Here is a 27,718-nt window from a genome sequence, read left to right on the forward strand (position 1 = left end):
GAGCAATTAGTTTACTACAGGATGTGAAAAGAAATTTTTTCAAAAAATGCAAGTGTTCGGAGAACTGTAGACAAAATACTGAAAGTGTATTTTATACAACTGCTTTATGTAGGCCAGAGTGGGGCAACAATCAACTAATATTTAAAAATGACTAATAGTCTTTTTGAATGTCAGAAGTCTTTTTTAGAGCGTCCGAATATATTAATATTGTGGGTGTATATAATATTAAAGTTTCATTTTGAATATTTTTGGGATTTTTATAAATGGAAAAATTTATATAAATCTCATATTTATTTAATGAAACTGTAAACTAAGGGATTTTTACTCAGTTATACGTATAGACAAAAGCCTACTACTACAATCCACCCGACCGTGTCGATGAGACAGAACGTAATCGTGTGCTTGGGATCATAAATTTGAAGTTGCAAAATATGAAAGAATACCTTACATCCATTGTTATAAGAATATTAATCCTGTATTATATAAAATGTTACCGTACCTCACCCTTCCTCCAGCGGATTAGGCGATATACCTGTAAAGGTCGTTATAGCAAGCAAAAAACGCATGCGAATCTTCAACCCCGACAGATCGACAACACGTGCGACGGACCCATTGAAGCGACGAGCGGACACTACCCTTATAAATCTTATAAGTCATTTATGACCGTAGACAATGTCAAAAGGAATTTCTTTGATACTTTCCCCACTTCTCAACCTAAAATTCTTCCGAAACACCCCCGTCCAATTAACAGACGCTACATTTCCCCACCTAAATCCACCCTTAACCATTCACGAAAAACCGAGGTGAGAACCGCAGTGCTATTTTGACCGTGGTCGGAGCAATTTCTTCCTGTTCGCTTTCACGATTTCGGAAAGTGTGTTGTGTAGTGTCCATTGATTGTGTAGAAGTTTGGTGTTTTGTGCTTCATCGTTAATAAGTCGTATTCGCGAAAATGGCAGTGTCAACTTGATCCGACGGAGGAACAGAAGATTCTGAAAAATTTGTAAGTACCTATACTTGAAATTAGTATTTTATAATGTAGGATTAATATTCTTATGTGTAAAACATTGGATATAAGGTATTCTTTCACATTTTGCAACTTTATGATTCGAATGTGCAGGGAGACGATCACTTGATACGGGCCTAGCGACGAATGTCGTTGTTGTTATCTACAGACACATCAACTCAAGTTTTTTTTACATAAATAGTATTTATACATAATTGATTAATTACCTTCTACGTCATTGAGGATCCCGAGAAATACAATCAGGCAGACGAGCAGCAGGCAGGTCGTTCTGCTCGTCGACACCTAAAAAGAAAATGAGAATGATATTATTACATTTTGCAGTTCCAAAGGAAAAGAAGTATTGAAAGATTCTTTCTGAATTTTTATACCCCCGATTTTACGCATTTATTTAAACATTGACTAAGTTATAAAACAGAATATGATGAAAATCAGAGTTGAAAGCAACAATATTTTTGTTTCACTTTGAGATGTTATTTATTTGATTTTATTAGTGCAAATAGCTGTACAAAAATCTGTGACGTATCTTATTTCATAATACATATGAACATTTCACATTCGGAAGTATTTAAATAAAATATGTATGTACATAGTGGGCCCAAACAGTATTTCCACACTAAATTTCCGATCTCGTATTACACATTGGAATATTATACAAAAAAGTTATTTTACGAAATGATTAATTTAACTAATTCGTTAGAGTTCATTAACTGTTCGTCTACAACAGAGTTGGGCATCATTTAAGTAAATGTTTTCATGTAACTGATTATTTGAATAAAAAAGTTTCTTGTTATTTGGAAGTTTAAATAGAAGGCAAAAATAATTACTTATTATTTATATACATCTAATCAAATTATTTGATACAATAAAATCTATTTCTTATTTACAAGAACAATTTTAATTGTTGTTTATTAATTATCATTTAATTGTTTATTATTTATTCGGCACAACGCGTCGAGCACACGTCACAGTCAGTAAATAAGCATTAATAATAAATATTATTCATCGTTAAATAAAAAATTTAATCATCATTTGCAAATGAAATGTAAATTTTATTTGTAATTGTTTATTTTTTTAAATCAAAGCCCAACTCTGGTGTATGATGAAATTAAGTATAAATGTATAGATGTGTTACAAAAATGTATGTAGCACAATCGAAAACGATCATAACATCTTTTCGTTAACTACTTTCCGTAACAATGAAAGTTTCCGAAAACGTCCTCCATTTTATGCCGGAGAAACGAATTTCATTCAACTATGCGAAAAAGTTAATTAAATCCTGTTCGTTCTTCGTTTTAATCGTCCCAATAATGCAGCAAGAGCAATGCTGTGCCAAATTCCAATGGAAGAAACAAAGTCTACGTACTTTCTACTAATCACTCTATCATCGCATCATAACGAGTTCTCAATGGATGTGCTAAATTAAAACTTTGCGAGATATCGAAGATGTTAGAAAGTAAATAGCAGAGATTAGAATTACGAACACACAAGTAAACGTATTTACTTTGTAGATCAATACTTTAATCAAGCGGTTCTCAACAAGTCTTATTAATAACTTTGTATTTAATATTATTAAGAAGAATCGGGGATCAAACGTCATCAGTTAACTGCAGGTTTATGCATTTACAATAAAAATAAATACGTAAAATTTCAAAATTGACAGACTAAACTATATGAATATCGAATCAAAATATAATCCAGATCTGGATTGTTTACAAAATGACGGCATTTTGAAGTCGAATTAACAATTTTTTTGTTATTTTCGAGCTTTAGTTCGATGAACGAATAAGAAATGTTGAAGATTCTCTCAAAATTTCAAGTCAATCAGTCAACTAGAACTTCAGATATCGCTGTAGCCGTTTCGAAAAAATTGATATCACTATCTTGCAACGCGTGTTGCATTCTTCAAACGCTTATGCTTATAGTTACGTTAATTTTACGGATTCAAATAAATCCTGATGCACACATATTCTACAACACTTGTTCGAGAAAATGCAAAAAACGAAAAATCGATTTTATGAAAATGAAAAACAAGAATATCCTCTTAAGAGGTTATATTTCCATATTTCACCGTTCGCGGTTTTCTTATTTCTCCTTGAACCTGGACACCTCGGACTTTCGTGAAATCCGAGTATTCCGTGTTCTCGGTGCAGTTGATTTCACTTTCAAAGTCATTCATGGATAAAGGAGGATACTTCTCGTTTCAGAGCCGCGGGGAATCTAATTAACCGAAAATAGAAATTGAAATTGGATAATTACGTTCCACGAAACTCTGTCAGGTAGTTTTTAATACAGCCTACCGCTGTTTTATCGCAATTAGGACACAATGGAGAGATCTAGACAGGCATTTGCTCACGTTCTCGTGACACTTATCGCAGTGATGAAGGGAAAGTATTGTTGACATAAATAGAAACGTAAAATGCAATGGTGTGATAAGCTGGATTGTCTAAAACCCGTGACTGAAACTCTAGTTTCTTGGTTTTATTTTCTCGTGTTGCGGACAGTGTTACGTCGAACTTTCTCGGGTATCTCTTTTCGATAACTAGACTACGGATTTTGTGCATTTATGACAAAAATTCATAGATCGAATAAAGAAATAAAAATTCATGAGAAGAATTTAGGAATACTGTTATATTATTTTCGAGTTTTTAAGGGGTTGAAAGGAGACAATACACTTTTTCATTTAACTTCGATTTTTTACGAAATTAATCTTCGAAATTAAATAAATTGTTTTTCGCGCATATAAAATTTAATGAAACAGAATTTTATTTGTATTATATTTTAATAGGAACCCCTTAAGAACGGGCTATAAAATTTCGAACTTGTTTTATTGCAATGTATAGCCAATCGAAAACTGATCAACTTTTGTTGAAAATATTTTTTTGTCAGATTATCGCAAGTACTTGAAAAATCGTGAAAAGTGTTACGTGGGGCACCCTGTATAGCCAAAGAAATAAATTTGGCAAATAATTCCTCGGGGAAGCATCTTTACAATCTTAGTAAACTAAGTTTGCAAATTAAGAATATTATAGAATCCGTCATTTTTTGACGAGTCCCGTAAATCTAGTGTTAAATAAATTGTTTGGAACATCTTTGTGCGTCTGTTGCGAGTACTACTCTGACAGATAACATATTAATATCAATGGAAAGAATTTGAATGAATGTAAATTTAACATTGTGCAATAGAAACGCAAACAAAGGGCTTGGAACAGATATAAACTCGACGTACATATTATATTGGATCTTTTGTGTGGATTCTTGCCGTTTAATCATCGGCCGATTGTCATTATGAAAATCACTATTGCAAAGTATCCTAAGAAACCATCTCGATCTGAAACGTTCCACTTTGCTGGGAGCTTAGGACGAATCTTTCACAATCTTTCCACGATATAGAGAAAATACTTGAAAAGAGATTGAAATCCCGATTGCATTCTCGCCGTAGAAACGGTCTCTTTTTTTCTACCGTATTTTCACTCCATTGTCATGTGCATCGCAATTACGCTGATGAGACTCTTTATTATGTTTGTGATTATATTCCACGTTATACTTTTTACTTGCTTCATTATTATCGCTGCCTACTAATTAACGCGATGCGTGAAGATTAAGGTACAAAACCGCGAGCGTATTCTTTCCGAAGGGAGCATTCTCGCGTCTGACCAATGCATTTGCATACAGGATGTCTAAAAAATTTTCAGTAAGTCCTCTATAGTCGCAAAAAGATCGTACACGATGAATACAAAAAGAATTATCCCCACCACTGTAGTAATTTGATCTCGGCTCGAATTTTATGCTTGCATGACAAAAATGATTAGATCAAATGAGAAACATTTTGTTAAATGAGAAACTCTGTTGTTTCCAACTCTGTAAAATTATTAACAGAAGAAATAATTATTTGCCAGCTTCTGTATCGTGGAATTAATTATTCTCAGAATTAATTAATTAAATCCGCGGTCTAATTGGAAGTATTTCACAACTCTTTTGAATCATAAAGTAGATATCAGGTTTGAATACGTAATATCTTTTTAGCTGAAACTGTTTAGATTGGCAAGAAGGCTTGAAAAACAAGGAAAAGAGGAAATTAAAAGAAGTGCAACGGTAAAAGTAGGACGTCGAGTAATATATTGCAAGAGTAAGCATACTCGAAACAGAAGGACAAGATATAAATTATGTGAACCAGGCAAAAAAACAGAGAGAGAGGAGAGTGAATGGGAAAAATCTCTGGATTAGATAAAAAATAGCTGCATAATATCTTCCGCGGGTTTTATTTCGTCGAAATGGCGCAGATTCGAGACAGATAACAAAAGATGTTGTTCAGATAATAGAGAAACTTGCTCTTCCAGATTGAAAGATTATTATAAAATAGACAAAGAATTTTTATGCATTTATTACAAAAATGCGTGGGTGCAATTTAAAGCAGTAAAAACATTGGAAAAATTTTAAAATACTGTTATATTATTTTCAACCTATGAAACATATTAAGAAAGAAAATAAATTTCTATTTCTTTTGTCTAATTATATAAGCGAATACTTATTATAATATTTATAATGCATAAAATTGTTTAATTTATCAGCCAAAAGTACGATCTTTATTCAAGTATAGGACTGGAAAATTTATTGTTCTATTATCTAGATATACTTCTGCGTCCCGATTAGTTCTTATTTCATTTCTCCGTTGTTAATGATTCATAGTACTCTCCGTGCATAGCGTGAGCTGTCATACGCCGCGAGTGAAAGTTCATAGTCAACTTTTTGGAATACTTGCCAGTCTAAGTCTTTCTAAAAAAATGTCAATGGTGAATAGACGCGTGAAGTAGGTCAAATCCTCGAGTTTGCTTTCGAAAACGGTGCAACAATTTTATTCCATGTTTTTCACGTTCCTTTACGAGGCGAAATATGTACACCATAAAAAATATAAATACAATACTGAAGATAAGTGCATACACTTAAAAGTGAATATGTACTCAATTTTTTCCAAGTATCGTTTACAATTATTTCTAATCATTTTCACAAGTTACGTCGACCTGTACAAAGACAACTATAGTAACCAGAATTGTTATTGGAAACAAATGATTCATAGTTAATTCTCTTTATTTTTGTTTGAAATCAAGAACAATATACATACATACATGAAACAGTAACTATAAATCATTATAAACAATTACAAAAGCTAGTATGAAGTACACACAGGAGGTTTAAATATATTCAAATTATGATAATTTTTAAATACGCAAGGTCACACACCTCGTCGTTTAAAAATGTTCATTTGTTGTTTGGATAAGTTTAAATATCCGTTCAAGGTCACCCCTATAGGTCACCTCCGCCATGTTGTTGCCCACACGTTCTATTTCCTATCTTTTCGCGAAACTTTCCAGTCCGTTCGAGTCTTTTTGTTTTCGGTGCATAAAAGCAGTCCAGCGTAACGATGAAAGTTGAAATCGCGACTGGAGTAACTTCTGATCGCTGACCTTGAACTGTCATCTTAATTTGCACTGATTATGCCACGCAGAAATAATAGACACTCCTCCCTTTCCGAATCAGGGCAGCGTTGATTCGGTAGGTAATATAACGTTTACGCTGTTGCAACGCGTTCGGATACTCGCATATATTTCGCTCGACTCTGGTTGAGAAAGCATGCGACGACGTGCAGGCTTGCATTCGCTCTTTCTTTTTAAAACGGCCTGGAACACGCATCGTTTACAAATTTTACAGCCGGAGCGTGACCTTGAAATTTTAGACTTTTCTTCGGGGCAAACGATCGTTCTCGCAATTCCGCGATGGAACTGGGTTGAACACCTTTGCGTTCTACAGCGAGTGTAACGCATTGCGGTTTCAAATCTTCGCCGAAAAAATTCGGGATCCTTCTCAAATTACGTTTGAACTTGATTGATTATTACTGGACTCCGGATATATCAATTTATATTTTTCATTCATAATTTTAATGTAGTGAAAATAATATGTATATTAATACTCTTAATGTTTTTTAACCTGTTCACTGTTTTAAATTACATCTACTCATTTTTGTTATAAATGCATACAATCCGGAGTCTAATTATTACAGTTCCTCTAAGATTAAATTTATTAGGAGAATTCCTTTAAATTAGATTTTCCAATTCTTTTAAAAGTAATTTAAATTTGAAACACTGCAAATTAATTTAGTTTTTTATTAGAATTACTCTAATATTAAATTTATTATAAGAATTCCTTTAAACTATTCTCCAGTTCAACAACCACACACCCATTTTGATTCGTTTGAAAATAATACTTTTTGTCAATCTTGATAGTATTTGTCCTCCCACACTACATTCTCCTTCCACGACGCTATTCCCCACGTGTGAACCACTACTAATCCAATGACAAAACTAATTTATTTTTCATTATTTTTTTATGTGACTTGCGCCAACTTATTTCTGGCATTTTCCTGATCAAAATAACACCAAACACGATATCATTTCAACTGTAAACCACTAAATACAGTGGAAATTATATCGTGTTTAGTGTTATTTTAATCAGAAAAATGTCAGAAATAAGTTGGTGAAAGTCCCATAAAAAGTAATGAAAAATAAAGAAGTTTTGTACATTCGATTACTTGGATTAGCAGTGGTTCACACCGATACGCTTCGGTCGTCCGATCCGTATTTACATGCTGTCCTTCTCTACGTTCGCCTTTTCGTTTGTACTCTCGGCCGGTAGGCGCGGTAGACGCAGTCATAAAAAAATAATGTCGGTATGCGATAGTTGTTCGTGCAGAACACAGGCTGTTCGACAATAATCGCGATTTTATTTGTTTAATATATAATTATAGCAGATGACGTTTAGCTAGAAAAATATATTATCTCGACAATTATTGTTCATAAAATTTATTTCGGTAATGGCGAAGCTGTAGGTGATGATAACGTTAAAATTCTACTCGATTGTCACCGAATTAAACGCAGGCAAAACAGCGAATTCTGTTGAATTCACCTAACCGAGGTGAGCGCGCTGTTATGCAGCGCATGCTAGACTACTATTTATGCGGAGGCGTGCAAAGTCGGAGAAAGAGGGCACGTGCCGAGCCAACGGAAAGAGAAAGAGAGCAAGAAAGATTTCTATGCAGCGCTTTTAGTGCGCCTTCTTTTACAGCGCTGCACGACTTCTCGTGTTATCCAGTCAGTCGAGCGTCTGTAACTCGATATGACAATGATTTCCAGCGTTTTCTAGACGCAGCCATGATTTATCTAGATTACAACATCCAACATTCCTGTTAGAAAGGGAATGAAACCTCTCGATAATGCTTTAAAACGTGAGCGCAGTGCTCAGTATCGTGGAATCACTTATATAGATTGTTGGAGCATTCTTTAACACTAACCGTACCGAACACAAAAGTGAATATGCCGTTTTATAAAAATTACAAGAGACAAAGCATGAATTTCTTCAGATTGCTATCAATTTTTATAACAACATTTAACTTATTTAATAATTTAGAATGGAAACAGCTTTGTGTGTGTGTAATTTCAATGATTATGATATAAGAAATGTGAAACCGGTCAAGAGGTTAGTGTTGATATAGCAAAATTATATTATTTCATCCCTTAATGACTTTGTTATGTTAAAAACAACATTACGTTATTCTCAGATTTTTTCTAATCTATGTATGTATATTATTGTTTTATATTTCGCCCAACTAATTTCTTTATAAATGCATAAAGATCCACAGCCTACTTGTCAGCCAAAAGAGTCAAATATCAGCAGTATAACGATTAGAGTATCACCAAAGAGCCGCAGTTTCCAACCACTGCCCTAAATGAACGTTTCACGTCAGATACATTTTTCCACTAAACGTATCTAATCTCCGAACAAGATTTCTTTACATTTTCTTGTTCTCAAAGTGGATTAGCGAAGGCCGAAGCAAGAAACGAATAACGAATCGATTTCGGTAATAGTTCACGTCCTACGTCAGAAATAGTTCTACGTTCGGTCGACTAGATCGAGATCGACCATCCGTGAAAATTTCACCAATGATCGGTGTTCCAGATTTTCGACGAACCACTGTAATATCGCTAGCTGTCGCGAACGAACGTCTAATTGCCGACTCTTTGCGACTAGAGAAATCGATTCTCCAGATTGCCTATTAAGGGGAGAACGTAATTATTCAGCCGATTATATAGTCGATTGATGGCGGTCGCAATACGTGCTCCCACTTTTTCCTTTTGTCTTTCGCGCTCATCATTTTCCTTTCTTCCATTACGTCAAACATTATTCTACACGATTTCGTAACTTTTCGTCTCGTTACCGGCGCGATATTATAAACGCGAGCACACCTATTTAAATAATTACTGTCTACTCTCTATCATTTTCCTCTTAAAGCGGTAGACTCGTTTCTAGGATAGCAATGGCGCGGGATTCGCGTTCTCATTTCAAGATAATACAAAAATAGGGTTGTTCAGTGGTCAAAAACGCTAGATAAAAGATCGATCTAGGGCGCTATCGCCCTCAAAAGTCCTATTTTTTGTTTACGAGGCGTAATTTGCATTATTCGGCAGCATGTAGCTATGGCAATAGCTTTTATCTTTTATCTAGCGATTTTTACTACTGAAAAATCCCATTTTTCGTTGCAGTTTGTTGCAGTTCCAGTGGAAAAGTATTATTCTGCATAAAGAATGAAGTGAAATCAAAAATATAGTGACGACATTAGAAGAATTAAAAAATATCATAATATATCGTTTACGATTTATTAAAATTATTATAGCACGAAATTAATTTATTTTTGTATTATCGAGAAATGAGAATGCGAATCCCGCACCCTCGCAGCACTGGAAAAAGGCGTCTACCCCGTTAAAGTAAAATCTTTGTCAGAATAATGATTATCGGCTGTGAAAATATGTGATCGATGGAAGCAGGTGCATGACCTGCGAGGGAAAGAAGAGTTGTTCAGGGTAGCCGCGCTTAGGACTATCGAGACAATTCCCTTCTTGCGCAGAGGCCGAACACATGCAATCGTTGATCTGCATATTACCGGAAGATGTCGTGCTTTAACATCGTCACGGTAGATTTCTCAACGTGCAATTTTATCTTGCGTTACATTCTCTTAATCGTTTCTGTGTGACACACTTCGTCGAGTCTTTGTTCTGTGCCGATGAATATTTCCTTTTCTAAGCGAACACGTTTCTTCTTCTTCTCTTCCGATTCAGCTTTTTAAATCTCTTATGCTACATGTTCAATAATTTCAGATTATTATTATTATTTGTGTATGCAGTGCGAATTGTATTTGCCAGAGTTATATACTTTAGTTTCGGTACATACTTACTAGGTAGTACGGTACTTTGGGATTATCTTGTCGACCTCTCGCGCCAGAATAATGAAAAGCAAGTTCCAAAATAAATAATTTAATAATAATATAATAATAATTTCGTGTTTGGCGAAAACGGTCGACGGGATAATCCCAAAGTACCAGTAATACGTAATGGCAAAAAATTTAACTGAAAAATCCCGATTTTAATTACCTATTTTCATTTATCTAGAGATATCATGTATACTGAAATTCAAATATGAGATTCAGGAATGTATTTTATACTGCATAATTTTTAAAAATATTTCTTCATTTCTCATTTCACGAACTGAATGTGTCCCTCGGTGTCAAATTGACACTGTAGTAAAAGATCGATGACATCACAACTAAACAGTTATTTTCCGATGTTCTTCCATTCAAATTGATGAGTTGACCGCGGATCTTTACGCAAAATACAAAATATTTGCATTGATTGCAAGACACAGGAGTCAAATAACAAATTCATCCTTCTTTTACTCATCTTATTAAGGTGCAACTAATACACTGATGACCTTTTCAATACCTCCACTGTTTTAAATTGTACGTACCCCGTTTTGTTATTTTGAAATGCACAAAATCCGCAGTCTATCGACGAGTTAACAGTTTTCTCGGTTATGTGTTTCGTATTAAAAAAATAAAAGCACGAAGTTTCGGGCAAACTTATCTACAAGTAACCGAACAGTATAACTTATCTTGCGAAAACTGTGTCAAACTGACACGAGGGACGGATGAGGAGGGTTAATAGAATAATATTTAATAGAACTTGGTTAATAGGTAAATAGAATAGAATGAACGTCCACTATTAAAACGTTAACAGCTGTGAAAAAATTGTAGCAGGTGAACCAAGTAAGGGAGAAGCTCGCGTGGGTGTCGGGATCATCGTCCTCTGTTTTTCGACCACATATGTACGTGTGTGGGTGGGTTTGTGCTCGGGCACCCAGCTGACTGTGGCTTAAACAACGCGCACCGAAAGTCAAATAATAATAAGTATGTAATTTTTATCCGCGCCATTGAAAATCACCTACAAGAAAGCTATTAAGTGCAGAATGTGCCTCTCCTGATACCATTCAACCCCACGTGAACAGAGTTGGGCATTAATCGATTAACATTTTGATCAAGATTGATTGATTAACACGTTGAAGATCACGTTTAACGTGTACTACCGGTGGTACACGTGGCACAGAACGTGTTAATGTGTATGATTAAAAAAGGTAATCATTGAAAAATCGACGATTGATTCAATCGATTGATGAAGTTACTCGTGAATCGTTGATTGAAAGAAGAAATCGTCGAAAAATCAGAGATTAATTCAATCGATTGACGAAGTTACTCGTCAATGGTTGATTAAATTTTTGCCCAACTCTGTACGTGAACTATTTTCCGCTACGAATAATAATAGTCATGTAAATCGAAGTGGTAATTATATATATGTGATGACTAGACTGCGGATCTTTATGCAAAATCAAAATTGTCTGTATCGATTGCAAGAAATCGAAACTAAATTGAATGTTAATAGAGGAGAAATCATATATGTATTGACATCATCAATTTTTTAAATATTTCAACAATTTTGAATTTCATCTACTCAATTTTACTATAAATTGTATAAAGATCCGCAGTCTAGTGATGACCCACCCTGTACAATCTCGATGCTTGTATCCACATACTAGCAGGAATCTATATAAATAAATATCAAATGCTGTTCGTCGGTAAGCGCATCACTTGAGACCGGTGGACCGATTTGGCTAATTCTTTTTTTAAAATGTTCGTATTAGTCCGAACTAGGTTATAGGATAAGAAAAATTGGAAAAGTATCACGGAAAAATGGAAAATTCGGGAAAAACTAAAACTGCTTTTAGAATCATATTTCAGTACAACAAAAAAACGAACGTCGTAGCTTTTAATCAATATTTCAATAGAACGTCGCATCTTTTAATCAATATTTCAATAGAAATTTACATTATCGACGTCTGTTTGCATTATCGACATTATAAACATTCGCCAGTTAGTTAATTTCGCAAAGCGAGCGAGCAACAACTCCCCTCTAGTACATAATATTCTTTTCGGATTTCGAATATTTTCGCGAGCCACCGCCTACTTTCTATCTTCGATAAATTGATAACGTTTTGAACCGACTGTGAGCAGCGACAGGGCTTATGCCACAAGCCGGCTGCACGATTCCGATCAGTGAAACAATACGGAAATGAAAGAACATCATACCGATCGTAACAGATGGGTGGAGGGGACGCGTAAAAAGCCCTATTTCTCCTCGATCAATTCGTTTGCCGATGCGTAAAAAATCGTGACAGCCGCGTAACTCCGCGTCCATACGGTTCAGCCACGCCTGGAAGCTCACGCGAACGGGACAGCGACAACTGTAGCGGTGGAACAGCGACGACTATAGTGGAACGGGCAAGAGGCGGGCAGAGAGAGGAGCCTTTATCGTAGCGTCGTCGGGAGAAAGGTACCGTAAAGTATCGTGAGACCGAGTTTAGCTTTCTTTTTCACCATGTCCTGTATTCTGTGCTGCGTTTACCCTTTTCGCCTCCTTTCTTGCTCCCGTTCCGTTTTGATTCGTTCCGCGGGAACTAGTCCAGCTTCATCTTCCGAGCCACTAATCGTGTGCGCCACAGAAAAGAGTCCTGTCAGAATATGCTTGAAAGAATTTGCTCGAAAATGCAACCCGGTAGAATTCGCGAAGTTCTCGATCGGTCTCGCGCAATACAACCTAAACAATCTCCGCTTCCGACAGATACAATAGTCGGATCAAATTCAACCGGTTGGTCAAGGCCACTTTCTCAAGTATAAATCCCGGACAGGAACGACTCTATCGTTCACGCTATGTTTTATATCAATCGGTTTCACTATTTAAAGAGACATCAGCGCGACGATAGTAACTTGGCTGTCCGAGGGAAGGATGCAAAGATAATCGTAGTCAGATTTGCGCTGGCTAACATGCTGGGTTGTTTCGAATTTCACAAGTCGAGACAATGATGTACAAAAGCGGACCGTAGCAATTTCAACCCTCTCCGCGAGTTAGCGAAGTTTCTTTTATTATTATTATTATTATATACGGATCCCGAGGTCCTTTTTATATACAAATGTTTACAGTAGAACTGATAAAAACAAAAAGAGAAAGTCTTAACCTGAAATTTACATAAAAAGGGACAAGTGCAAACTAAACAAATACAGGTACGATATTAACTAATAATATTGCGTAACTTCCTTTTGAATGCCATTAAAAAAATCAATTTTATTATACAGAATGTTTGAGCTTGCAATAATGCGATTTAAAGGATTTATTACTCCATATGTATATCCTGCTCTCATTCTCGAAACAGGTTCAGGTACGTAGAAATTAATTTGCCTCAGGAGAGTGCGGGACAATTTATATTATTTATCAAATTAAAAGTAAAGCTCTGGTCGGATACTTCTTCGATTAGATAATGTTTCCAGGTTGACTATGTTTAATGTTTTAGAGTAATCATGATCAGAGATTGACATTGGATCGTTTGTTTCATAACTGATTCCGCACACTTTAAATCAGAACAACTTTTATATGAATGGACCAAACGACTTCAATTTCTCTGTAAGGCTAGAAGAATTAGTTTAGTAAATGAAGTGTAAAAAATATGATGAAAAAATGCATTTGGACGGAATTGTGAAAAACAATAGTGATTTTTAGAACATTTTTAACTGGCCCAATATCGAAAATTTAAGAAATGTGTTCTGTCAACTGGTATAAATTGTATACGCTCTGAAAATCAGATTGAAATTGGTTCACGAGTTATAAACGATCAAAAATGGTAAAACTTGCCACTTTATGGTACACTAGAAATTACCACTTTTGATCGTTTATAATTCGCAAACCAATTAACAAAATTTCAATGAAAATTTCAGAGCCAATACAATTTGTACCAGTTGATCAAACACATCTTTTGAATTTTCGTTATTGGCCCAGCTATAAAAAAGTTGTAAAAATCAATTTTTACCATTGTTTTTCACAATCCGTCCAAATGCATTTTTTCAACATATTTTTTACACATCATTTACTAAACTAATTCTTCTAGCCTTACAGAGAAATGGAAGTCGTTCGGTCCATTCATAAAAATGTTCCGATTTAAAGTGTGTGGAATCAGTTATGCTCCTTAGTATACATATACAGTAGCGTACACACCAGTGTAACAAACGGATGCTTGTAAAGTGGGACGCAGCCTGTGAGCTATGCTGAAACTCCACGCATAGGAACGGCAGAGTTTTTCAAAGGAGAAGTCGCAATTCGGAGAAGAAATCGTAAACGAGCGATTGCTAAGAGATCCTTGCATCGGTTCGAGTCAAATGAATACGCAGGCGGGCGCCTGCTTCGTGCATCAGGTGCACCGATCTCGATCTCGAGTTACTGTGGATGCGGTAACCTGTTGCAAAATCCTGAAACAGGCCTGACAAATGTGAGAAAAATCCGAAGACGCGAAGAGGACAGGAACAGTTGTGTAACTGGAAGATAGGAAAAGCATAAGACTTACGAGAGTCCTTATAATTTCAGATCCGCATGATCCGACCGCGGTTGCAAAAGTGTTCCATCGAACGGGCTCGTGCTAGATCGTGAATCTTCACGCGTTTATAGTTCGGCTAAATTTCAAGAGGAAAATAAACACGTAATTCCGTCGAATCTAACATACACTGTCTTTAATTTGCTGAAGCAATTCATGCTTGAACTGCTGTTGTCTTTCACAAATTTGGTTCGGTTAGTGCAACAGTAAAACGGAAAAGTTGGTGAAAAAATAATCTTTCTAATCAATCTTATTGCTTGTCAAACGTTGAAAGAATTACTTTAGGTTAAATTCATTGCTGCAAGAATAAAAAGTTTGTTACAAATTAGTAATGTTTCTGATTTTCGGCCAAACACAAGTATGAGAAACAGTGCCATCAATTTTAATGTGACCGATTTTAATTGAAGAATTATTCAAGATAATCTAAAAGGTGCAATATTGAAATTCTTTTCAATTTTTGTAATTTAACACATTACCGACCGGTGATTATTACGTTATTTTTAAACATCTATGGTACATGGCTAAACACTTTTTAATGGAATCTTCAATAGCAATTTTCATTATGAGCTAACAAGTCACCCTTAATAACGTCATCTAATAGTTTCATTTAAGATAGCAATATAAAAGAAAATTTCTATGCTTTCTTTCGATACAGCACAGTTACTGAAAATCCTATTAATAGGCTTCCGGTGGGTAAAGTGTTAAGAACTGTGCCTGTGTAGATTTTCGCGGTTGGTTGTATGCGTACAACACATTCTGAAAGACCGCAGACCCTCTAAACAAGATTCTGTTCTAAAAAAGAACGATAATAATGGCGCTGTGCAGGAAACGGTAAGAACTTACTGGACCACATAATAAACTACGTTCGACACTCCAGTCATAATTTTGCTCTCTATTTCACTATAATTTCCGTCGAGGAATGTTTACAGAACTCGTTCCGATTTATCCAGTTGTTTTATGCGGTTGTAAACCGACTTCGCAGAAATTCTTTTCGTTCATTCTCAATCGAACAGGTGTTGCACTCTTTTGATAACGTTGGTTTTTTTCTGGCGAGTACAATATGTTTTTTAATGCAGTAAAATATATAAATGAATATACGTTTTTTTCAGTAAAGAGATAATAGAAATTAACCGTTGAAAGTTTTCATTTATTTAACTATACATTTCAACGTTTGTGGAAACTTTGAAAAATTTTGAAGAATAAGATTGAAGCTTCGTCTTTGCGACATCTTGAAAATGATGTCCGATTTTTTAGTCGTTTTATCGAGGTTTGTCGTTTAAAAAAAGATCAAGCTTGTGGTTGTACTATTTGTTTTTACGATATTATCACAATTTAAGTTTCGAGAATTTTTCGTGAATCGAAAATGCAGTTTACATACTTTTTGGATCTGCTGTATGTGAACATGAGAAAGCTTCGAATATTTCAGAGGTCCATGACCTTCGTAATTATCGTGACCTCTATAATATCCTTCTTTCATTATCAACGACTTATTTCGCCAATGCATACGATAATTATGTCGTTTCTAAATAATATTCATTCATTTCTTCAACGCATACAATTATTATACTTTTTTTTAACATATACAGTGGCCCACAAAAGTGTTCGTACGCCCTTTAAAACAGAATAATTTTTTTATAATTGTACCAAACGACCTGATGTTTTTGCAAGCAATTAGAAGCAGTGATTTACTAAATGATGTGCAAAAGAAATTTTCCAAAAATTATAATTTACAAAATTACGTGCAAAAATAGAAAAGGCATTTCTTAAAACTTTTTTATTTGGGCCATTAACCACTTAACGCACCAATTAAAAATTCAAACGCGGTCGTTTTCGTTTTTCCACCAATTTTTTAAATTTTCATTGAGGACCCAAATAAAAACGTTTTAAAAAATGCCTTTTTATAATTTTTGGTAAATTTTTTTTTGCACATCATTTAATAAACCAATGATTCTAATTGCTTACAAAACATCGGGTCATTTGGTACAATTATAAAAAAGTTACTCTGTTTTAAAGGGCGTACGAACACTTTTATGGGCCACTGTACATTTGACTAATAACTTTGACAATTGCCGTTAAATATTTCTCAGAAAGTGAATCGAAACTATTGAAATACGAAAGTCAATTAGTCGGAACAACTAACGTGATTTATATCTATGCTAAGCAGCCGATAGAGCAACGAGTTTTTTTTTATAACTTAACTACCGGCCAATTAGCAAACAGCGTTCGGTGTCGCCTGTTTCTCTACTTTCACAAAAATTTGAATTTCGAGCACGGTTACGATTTTTTACGGAGACTTTAAGACGAGGCTGTAGATTTTATTAACCGGCACAATTAACGTTTAACCTGAAATCAAGTGAAAGCTTCGACGGCAAGAGGAGGTTCTATTATTCTTCGCGTCTCACTGGATCATATCTCCTGCCAGGTAACAAAACGGAAATACAACGTTATGAAGGTATATAGAAAATGCCCTTTTGCAAATCGGTGAAAGTTAAGAGAAAATCGATAAATTTTCAATATGTGTAATAAGTATAATGGCTGCCCCGCGTTTCTACAGTGAATTATGCACGTGACCACGGTTTCTCTTCCCACGAATGACGGGATGCGTCAATTACTTTTATTATTTATTTATTTATTATTATTCATTTATTTATTATTATTCATACTTATATTATATATTATTCTTTATCAAGAAACAGAATTCGAGCTGCAGTTTAAACAAAATTTCGGCATTGTACCCGCAATTAATAAAATTGTATATCGAAAATATAAAAAAATCAATGTGTATTTAATAAAATATACAAGAAAGAACTTTTTAAATGTGGGAAAACCTTGAAAATGTCGGAAAACCTTCATCAATAACTGTTACGATCGATCGAAATGAATTTCTCTCATTGATAACTGTCATGAACGATCGAAATAAATTGATCTCATTGACAACTATTATGATTGACCGAAAGAAACTTCTCCCATTGATAACTGTTATAAGCGATCGGAATAAATTTCTCTCATTGATAACTTTATGCGTTTATGAAGAAATTGGTTGGATGAAATATAAAATAGTAAAGGATTGGCAAAATTTAAGAATATCGTAATGTTGTTTTTAATGTAACAAAGTCATTAATGGATGAAATCAATTTTTATTTAATTCCTGCTTCCCACAATCAATGCAAAATAAAAAATGTTCGCATTGATTGTAGGGCACAGGAGCGAAATAAAAATTGTATTCTTCTTTTAATCATCCTATTAAGCTGAAAATAATACATTGATGTCCTTAAATATTTTTCACATGTCCACTGCTTTAAATTGTACGTGGCCACTTTTGTCATAAATGCATAAAATCCGCAGTCTAGTTTATAAGTGATCGAAATGAATTTCTCACAACGATAACAAGAGGAAAAATTTTCGTTTACTTATAATTAGACTGCGGATTTTAAGAACATCAACGTATCAGTTTCAGATTAATAAATTAAATTAAAACAAGAAATTTTTACTTAATCTCCGTGTCTTAGAATCGACGCAGACATTTTTTATTTTGCACAAAGATCCGCAGTCTACTTATAATCCTTATTTGTCACCAATACGATTTTAGTCGATGAAATATTTGTTATTCTACGACTTTTTTCTTTTCGATTATAACAGTTATGGTCCCTGGCTGAACCATTAATTTTGAGATGCATATTTGAACTACGATCTCCCCAATTTTTAATTCGTATATATTTCAAATTTGTCTAAAAGCGAGGAAACGCGTGTCACTGAATTATGCAACATCCCCGACCGTTCCATTCCTGCTTTTTTTTATGGTACATGCGTTTCGAAAAAAGTTCAATATCCCCTCTGTGATACTACGTTTCTCTTACGTATGAATCAATAAAGAAGACAATGACCGACTTTCGTGCCCTCACTCCGATACGAGCATTCGCGGAGGAAAAGTGTGCGTGCGAAGATGGAATCGCGTAATGACGCGCAAACTTTTTGAAATTTCACTTGCGAAACCGTGCGGTTAAGTGTCACATGAACGCGCAAACATTACGATAGCAACAATGAGTCTCCACAGTCTGGAACATTTCTATCGAATTTCTATTCGCTCATCTGAGAAGCAACTTCCTGTGTCACCGCCGATGGCGGGAAATTTAAATTGGCGCCCATGTAATCCAGTTTACACGTTTTCTAAACACTCGGTAAAAGTTCCTTTTCCGTTCGACGTGCACGCGCATCGTGCACGAACGCTCGCGAATGTTTTTCTTCCGTTGAAAAAAAAAAAATAGATTCTAATATAGTCGACAATCCAAACGATGACGTATACAAAACGAGCAGAACGAGTTGGACAAAGAATCTAGGCAAGGACACCTCTGTCGAACCGGTTGTCTTTCTTCATGCTCGAAAAAATTAATAAAAATTCTGTTATGATCGCTATTGAGATCTTCTAGGTTTTTTTCTCTTGCGCAAACGTAATGGTTTTATAGTTTCTTGTTCGATAAAGTTTGGAAGATACGGCGTATGCAAATGAACGTAGGAATTGAATGGTGAAATCTTGTATTTTCACGTGGTTTTTTATAGTACGCGATAGTTTATACTGATTAGTATATCCTGCTTTTTATTTTCTGCGGCGATCAAACGCTTCTCTCTCAGCTGATTTTTCTCGAAATTTATTCCACGATAATGCTAGTTGATCGATTGATTCAAAATTTTTACAGAATCCTCGGCACACACCTTCTTATCGCGTGAGCCAACATTTTTAAATCCGTCGTTTTCTCGTGTTTTTTTTTTGCAACGTGTTCTAAAGTCGGAGAAATCAATCGTTTCAGTTCAAAATGCCGCCATCTTATAAATAGACTGTGGAGGTATTAAAAAGATTTAAGGCCACCAGTGTATTAGTTTCACCTTAACAAGATCGTCAAAAGAAGAACGAAATTTTTATTTGGCTTCTGCGTCTTGCAGTCAATCGAAACATGTTTCATTTTGCATAAAGATCCACAGTCCACTTATAAATAATGAAGATTTTTTATTCATTTTGGTCCAGACTAAAGCCACATTCGTACCGATTAATTAAGGATCGGAATCGTGGTCAACTGTCAACACATATTTCCAAAAAAGTAGTCTATTCTTTACCCACAAATGTGTGCACAAGATCCTGACAAAACGAATACCGCCTTGAAATTATTGAAGAGTATGTCGTATGAAGTTTTCTCTTGTTTTCTTCAGCGAGAAGAAAAATGGCTGCATTTTTATAAATGAAATTTCAATAATGATAATTAGACTGCGGATCTTTATGCAAAATAAAAACTTTCTACCTGAATTGCAACAAGCTGGGATGAAATAGATATTTAATTTCTTATTGAATATGTGTAATAGGTTAAAAATAATATAGTAGTATGTTTAAAACTTTCTACCTGAATTGCAACAAGCTCTGGGATGAAATAGATATTTAAATTCTCGCTGAATATGTTTAATAGCTTGAAAATAATATAGTAGAATGTTTAAAACTTTCTACCTGAATTGCAACAAGCTGGGATGAAGTAGATATTTAATTTCTTGCTGAATATGTTTAATAGGTTGAAAATAATTGTTGAATGTTGAAAATAATATAGTAGTATGTTTAAGTTCTTCAAATATTTTTACTGTCATAAATGAGAGACCTACCCATTTTTATCACAAATGCATAAAATCCGCAGTCAACTTCTAATAAATTTAATCTTAGTGGAATTCCAATAATAAACTAAATAGTGACACATGCGCGACAGAGACAGAGCACCGTCACGTGACCGTGCCGCGGTGGAGGGGGAGCGGGAAGGTAGAGTGGGGACGCAAGTCTTAATCTGGAGACTCCGGGTACAATGACTCGCGAACTTATCTTGGAAAGTCTCGCGAGTATGCTCTCGAGTTACGCTTCAACACCGACAAAGACTCGGAGAAAGCGTCTCTCGGGGTATACGGACAACGCTTAGAAACGTTTATTAGCAGAATTTACGGAACTCGCCGCGCCGGGAAACACGGCCCGACCACAACAGCTGAAAACTGCTTCGGCAAATGCCTGGATTAAACAAGCAATAAAGAATTCGCTTAATGAGAAACGTGAAAGGTTGCATAACAATATTGTTCTCAAGCTTGAGAAAAGAAACCATTTCTAGGACACGCCTTTCGTAACGAATATCCCCTTCCTATGATGAATATCTACTAACGATTTCTTCCACGATAATGCTCGTGTTCAAATGCTGATTAGCCTGACTCGTTTCCACCGAAACGTCCCATTTTCGGAGTCGTCAATTTTAGACAATTTATGGTGTAACGTAGCCATTTATTTCGGACAATTTATGAGACAACGTAGTCATCGATTTTAGACAACACGTGGGATAAAAAATACTCCCCGTCTCTCCCGTAATAATAGTAGCAAAATTGCGAAGCCTTCGATCAAAATCAATGTTTCATGACATTTGTCATTTGTTTTGACACATCTTTCAATTTTCACAGGTTAAAATAATTATTACGAATTGTAATTAGTTTTCTAATTTCATTTCCGCTGATCGAAATCAATTCTTTTATATCAGTTGAATATTAACCCATTGTAATAGTTAGATGAAGAAAAAGCAAATTATGCTGAAAGCAATGAAGAACGATGGCTCCAATAATTTTAAGCTCACAAGGGATCCTACCTACAAGTTTAAAGTGCACTAACTTATTGAAATAACTTATTGAAAAATCCAGACACACTCAAAATAAAAAATTTAGGAATAATATTTTTAATTTATTGTTTAATGTAATCTAGTTTTTCGATAATAAATGTTGCGTTCTATATTTACTTTCTTTTGCTACTATTATTATGGGACAAATAAAATTCATCAACTGCTACTATTATTATGGGACAAATTAAATTCATCAACTGCTACTATTATTCTGGGACAAATTAAATTCATCAACTACTACTATTATTCTAGGACAAATTAAATTCATTAACTGCTACTATTATTATGGGACAGAGGGAGCACAATTTTTTCCTCTAACTCAGATTAGTTTTCATGTCTGCACGAAAACTATGTATTGAATTATTATTTATATTTATGTATGTTTCAGTGACTTTGGTCATGTTGTGCTAACTTCAAGTGTTCTATGATTTTGAAACGATCAAATTCTCCAAAATTAGGTAGTCAATCGTCAAACACTTTTCAGATCCACCGTATTTGTCATTTTAAAGGCTGTTCGAATATGCGTGTCTGTTGGAATTACGAATCAGGGAGTTCCACGACCTTATTGCAAAAGTCGACACATAATGGTGACGATGACGTAAGTGGTACATATACAGCTACGAATAGAGAGGATGATGACCCAAACTGCACATTACTAAAGAGTTCTAGGGTATTTCGATGATGCACTTAAGTGTAAAGTGTAATAGAACCTCAGTTGCACGAGCTATGATTGAGGATGAGACGGGATAATCAAATGCCGATGCTTTATTATACATTCTTCTGTCGTATTAACTATTTTCTTATGACGCGGTGATCTCTGACAAAGTGATTCTACTTCGTGAAAGGGTACACTGAGATAAAAGTGTTTATGTAAACCGCTATGTCATTTACAACACGCGATTCGAGGGATTGTTAGAAGAAAATATTTCTTCTCTCGAAAAATCAGTTTAGAAAGTCGATGTCAATATAATTCTAATCTGATCGAACTGGATTGACCGCTAAAGATCGTTCATTGCCCGATAATTTATACGAACCGGAAGTAGTCGGACAGTGTGCAATCATCGGCTCTCGATGACCCTGAATGAATGACCACTTAGGTTTGATCCAACTGTATACCAACGCAAACTGTTTCCCCTGAACTAATACGAAATAGGAAATTGCAAAAGAACCGTTGCAACATTAGAAAAATCAGGCAGCAATCTCTGCCAGCATTCATTTGTTTAATGGACTCCATTCCGCGTCACGCGTAATTATTATATTAAGAGGCGGAAGCGTTCACGGTAAAACGCGTGTGAAAATAATGAAAAGTGGTCCGAAATAGTAGCTGAAAAATTGGTAGCCATATTCGAGAACCTTCATTAGCTCGCATGATAATGTACCATATGTGAGCTCTTGCAACATGTACTTCCTATATTGCAAACAAACGTATAAAACCACTAATGGAAGTTAACACGTTGATACAGCTCATTCATAAGCCATACGTTTTTCTTTTTTCAACTTCTGAGCAAATTAATGCGAAGGGTACTATCATTATACGATATATGGTGATAGAAACAATTAGATCATGTATTTAAATAATAAATAAAACATATTTCAACACGCCCCCTCAAAATTAAATCTATTATTTAATGAAGGAATGCCTCGATCGTTCCTTGTGTGGAGTAATAGATTGATTTTATTTCTCGAAACATATTTCAACGTAAACTATTACTGGCACTACTAACTCGTTTTACGAAATCAATGTGTTTTACTTGGGATTGCAACGAACCACAGTAAAATACATATAAATTTTCACGTCAGGTTCATAGTCAGCGACACAAAAAATATGGGAATACAAAAAAATTGGGTTACACATCCGCTATTTGGTTTTTTGTCGCAGAACTTCTTCTAGTACCTAATAGTATATTTACAGGACGTATGATATCCAAAGGCAGAGTCGGGTAAAAATTTAATCAACGATTGATAACTACATTTCTACTTCAATCGTTAATCGTAATTAACAATTAAGCTCCTAGTTTAGTCGTTAAAAAATTGCGGTTAACAATTAAATACTTATTAATCGTTAATTGCGGTGAACGATTAAACACTTATTAATCGTCAATTGCGGTGAACGATTAAATTTCTATTTTAGTCGTTAATTGCGATTAACGATTACATTCCTTTCAATTGTAATCGTCTTGTAATCGTCGTAATTGTAATTCCAAGCGGATGATTGATTAATGATTAACTTCTGACATTTCGAAATGAAGTACGGAATCAAAACTAAGTATACGAATACTTAGGTGTAGGTACAAACTCTGTTTACGTGCTTTTATGTTTGTTTTTTCGATGAATTCTTTTTGTAACGATTGACGATTAACTTCATCAATCGATTGATCTAATCGTCGATTTTTCGCTTATTTCTTCTTTTAATCAATAATATTGACGATTAACTTCATCAATCGATTGATCCAATCGTCGATTTCTCGATGACGATTAACCAATCGACGATTAACTTCGTCAATCGATTGAATCAATTGTCGATTTTTCGATGATTTCCATTTTTAATCATGATTAAAATTTCAATCGATTAATGCCGAACTCTGTCCAGAGATAGTACAATGCCGGAGGGAGGTGTAGGGACAACCATAGCCGCGTGTGAAACTTACATAAGTCGCGCGACTTGTCGGACCTGTTGGCAGTTGGCAGATCGGCGGTGTGGTATACGTATGTATGTATACCGCATGCGCGCGAGCACGATGGCGTATTTTAACCTGAAAACTTTGCCAACCTGTTTCGGCAAAAACTTGTGGCAGGTTAACTGGGTCCGCTCGTTCTTCTCGGGCGCGCTCGCGAGCATTTCTTCTGGGTAGAATGGTGGCGGGCACGTATCGATTCGTATCGTTTTCAGGCTACGCACGTTTACGAGCCGCGTTTTCACCCGACTTCCGCCGCAGGCCTGCACGGAGAGCCCCGTGGACCGACGCTTATGAAACTTTCAGTAGTTTCCTGCCGTTAAGGGAAATCTATCGAATCTCATTGATTTCCCTTCCAACCGGATATCCATCCCTGTCACCTCCTTGTCGCGCATCCGGTTTTTCATTTCGACTGTTCGACCAGATTAAAACCGAATGTCTTATGTCTAGACTGCGAATTTTTTTATGCATTTATGACAAAAATCGGTACGTACAATTTAAAGCAGCGAACATATCAAAAAGATTTAAGGAGTATTAGGTGTATTATTAATAAGGAGATTTAAGTGTATTAGTTTCAACTGTATTGGATAATTAAAAGAAGAAAAAATTTTCTAGGTTGCCCCTGTGTTTCTTGCAACTGATGTAGAAATCTTTTATTTTGCATAAAGATCTGCAGTCTACTTATGTGTCTTATTAAATGTCTTGGTCCTTATCTCGGAATCTGCCGACGAAAACCTGTCGCCAAATACCGAGACTAATGCGGAAACAGATGGTTCGGTATTTGGCTACGAAGTTTGGTGCCAAATTGAGGCCAAACCTTGGCCTCGTTATAGGGGGCAGGTCGGTCGCACTAAGAGCGGGCCTAATCCTGCTCTAAGATTAAATATCGAGAATAATCGGAGTAAACCTTGCTGTAGGAGGGAATTAAGGAGCGTCTTAATTATATCATTTTAAGTTTCAGTGCCATATTCATACCAAATCAGGACTAAATTGCTTACCGGGTAATTTCGTGTCCTCGTTGACGTTTCTAAGATATTTTTAAGGGGGTAGACTCGTTTCCACGATTTAAAGGGTGCGGGATGCGCTTTGTCGTTTCTCGATAATGCATGCGATGGGGTTTTTCAGTAGCCAAAAGCGCAAAATGAAAAATTAGTCTAGGCCGCGATCGCCTCCAACATTATTGCAATGTAATTGAATTTCAACGCAAAAATAAAATAGAAGGTGGAGAGTGGGGTAAGTGCGCCCTAGTTCTTGTAAAGTTGGACTTTAAACTTATGTATTTTCAGTCTGGTATGTAAAAACTTAACGCACTTGGTATCAAACTCTTGCCACGGTTATTAATGATGAATTAGTATTATATACGATTCTAATTTTGCTTCAAAATTATCATTTTGATAGGATATTGTACAAAGTGTCGACTACTACGCACTTGCCTCGAAAATGGGTGAAGAGCGTCTCTGACCTTAATTGAATTACTATGAAATTGAAATACGATGTAATTGAATTACTATGAAATTGAAATACGACGTAATTGAATTACTATGAAATTGAATTACTATGAAATTGAAATACGATGTAATTGAAATACAAAGTAATTAAGTTACAGTATAATTAAATTAGCACAACAATGATCTGAAGTCCTCGAGCATTGTACAAATTTTTACAAGGCCACATATATGTATATAATACGTACATATGTATGTATACTATTATCCATATGTAATATATGCCCAACTAATCCGTTAAACAATTTTACATTCACAATTTGAATCGGATATTTCCGACAGGAATAGTATTAATGTTATTTGATGTCGACTTCGTGCGAGATAACGAAAATGAAAGTTGTCACTATAATTTGATGCTCTTCCTTCTGACCCTCAAAATCCACGTTCATCATTTGTCAAACAAAGGCTAGTTGTCAACCCGTGTCACAATCATTATAAATAAAGCACCTTGAACTTTTTATTGAGTCTGAGCGACTGTGTTGTACCAAGGTCCGGGTCACTTGACAGACAAATATGGCGAATCTGCACGATCCCGTAGTAAATGTTCGAGAAACGCATTTCACGACTTTTGACCACAAGAATATCCTCTTATATGTTCCGACGAACTTTGCATAATTCGCGGTATCATGTACCTATTATACCTGTCTAACCTTGCAGCCGGAATTCTTTGAATCCCCTTCGAAAGTATTACACCTATTATATTAAAAATGATTTCGTCAAATACTTTTTTTATGATGTATTTGGTATGTAATCTAGTAGATTTGTACTCGGAGCAGCTGCAGATCGAAATATCGATTCTGTAGGATCAATGATTCAGGAGTTATGCTTGCTTAAAGTTGAGCAATCTGCAGTGTTTTTGACAGTCAAGGGCGCCACCATATTCGTTTGTAGTGACGGTCGCGCGCCGCTTAACGAACAGGATAATTAATTAGTTAGTTGGTGATTAAGACGGAGGGGGGGGGCAAGGACCGGCGTACAGTGGGACCTTTCGTCCAAATCGGAGACAAAATCAAAGAACTTTCGATAGAAATAAGGTAGAGCGATGAAAATTTTTTTTAATTAAAGCTGAAACATTGCAGAATATGGGAAAAATAGGGAGATCATGGTACGAACGTTTTTTAACCTTGAGAAAATTCGTTAAACATGTAGAATTTCAAGAAATCGATTTTGCAATATCCTGAGGTCGTAGAAAAATTTTGAGACCAGATTTGAAATCAGCGTGAAAAAATCTACGGGAAATGAAGTACGGCATGTTAAAAAAAAAATTTCCTCCGCGCGTGGTATTGGAAAAACCACAATTTTCTCGAAATTGTGCAAGTTTCACGAATTTTGTCAACGTTAAAAAACGTTCTTACAATAATCTCCCTATTTTTCCCATATTCTGCAATGTTTCAGCTTTAATTTAAAAAAAATTTCATCGCTCTACCTCATTTCTATCGAAAGTTCTTTGATTTTGTCCCCGATTTGGACGAAAGGTCCCACTGTGCGGCGGTTCTGCTCGGTCAAAAACACTGCAGATTGCTCAACTTCCAGCAAGCATAACTCCTGAACCATTGATCCCACAGGATCGAAACTTCGATCTGCAGCCGTCCCGGGTACAAATTTACTGGATTACATACCAAATACATCATAATTTATAGGAGAAAGGCACAAATTTTGAGTCCGGTAAAGTTTACCCATCATACATTACACTATCGCATCGTACAGTACACGCATAACTTGTTTTTCCGAGATTTTCCAATAATACATACAGCTTTCTCTGAAATTCCGGGACAGTTTTACATTCAATATGGATTCTGGACAGTAATTTAAATTCCGGGACGGTTGGCAACCGTAGATGCAGCGTTTGCAACTCGAAGAAGGAACAAAGTAAACAAGGTAAACTGCTCCGGATACGTTACAAGTATTGTGCGGTACGTGGCGGTACAGCAGCGGTTTCAGTTAGTGTTGTATAAAGCTCGAGTCTTCGAAGCTCCAGAG

At 35.5% G+C, this 27,718-nt stretch overlaps 1 protein-coding gene across 1 annotated transcript in view; it reads right to left on the reverse strand.

Annotated features, from left to right (window-relative positions):
• Cht7 (chitinase 7) overlaps window positions 1-27,718 on the reverse strand; it is a 46,556-nt gene that overhangs the window by 12,322 nt on the left and 6,516 nt on the right. The window contains exon 2 of the mRNA XM_076424838.1: window positions 1,234-1,309. Coding sequence (XP_076280953.1) covers window positions 1,234-1,309 — 76 coding nt within the window. The remainder of the gene's footprint in view (window positions 1-1,233; window positions 1,310-27,718) is intronic.

Source organism: Lasioglossum baleicum, chromosome 6, assembly GCF_051020765.1.
Source record: "Lasioglossum baleicum chromosome 6, iyLasBale1, whole genome shotgun sequence".
Lineage (NCBI taxonomy): Eukaryota > Metazoa > Arthropoda > Insecta > Hymenoptera > Halictidae > Lasioglossum > Lasioglossum baleicum.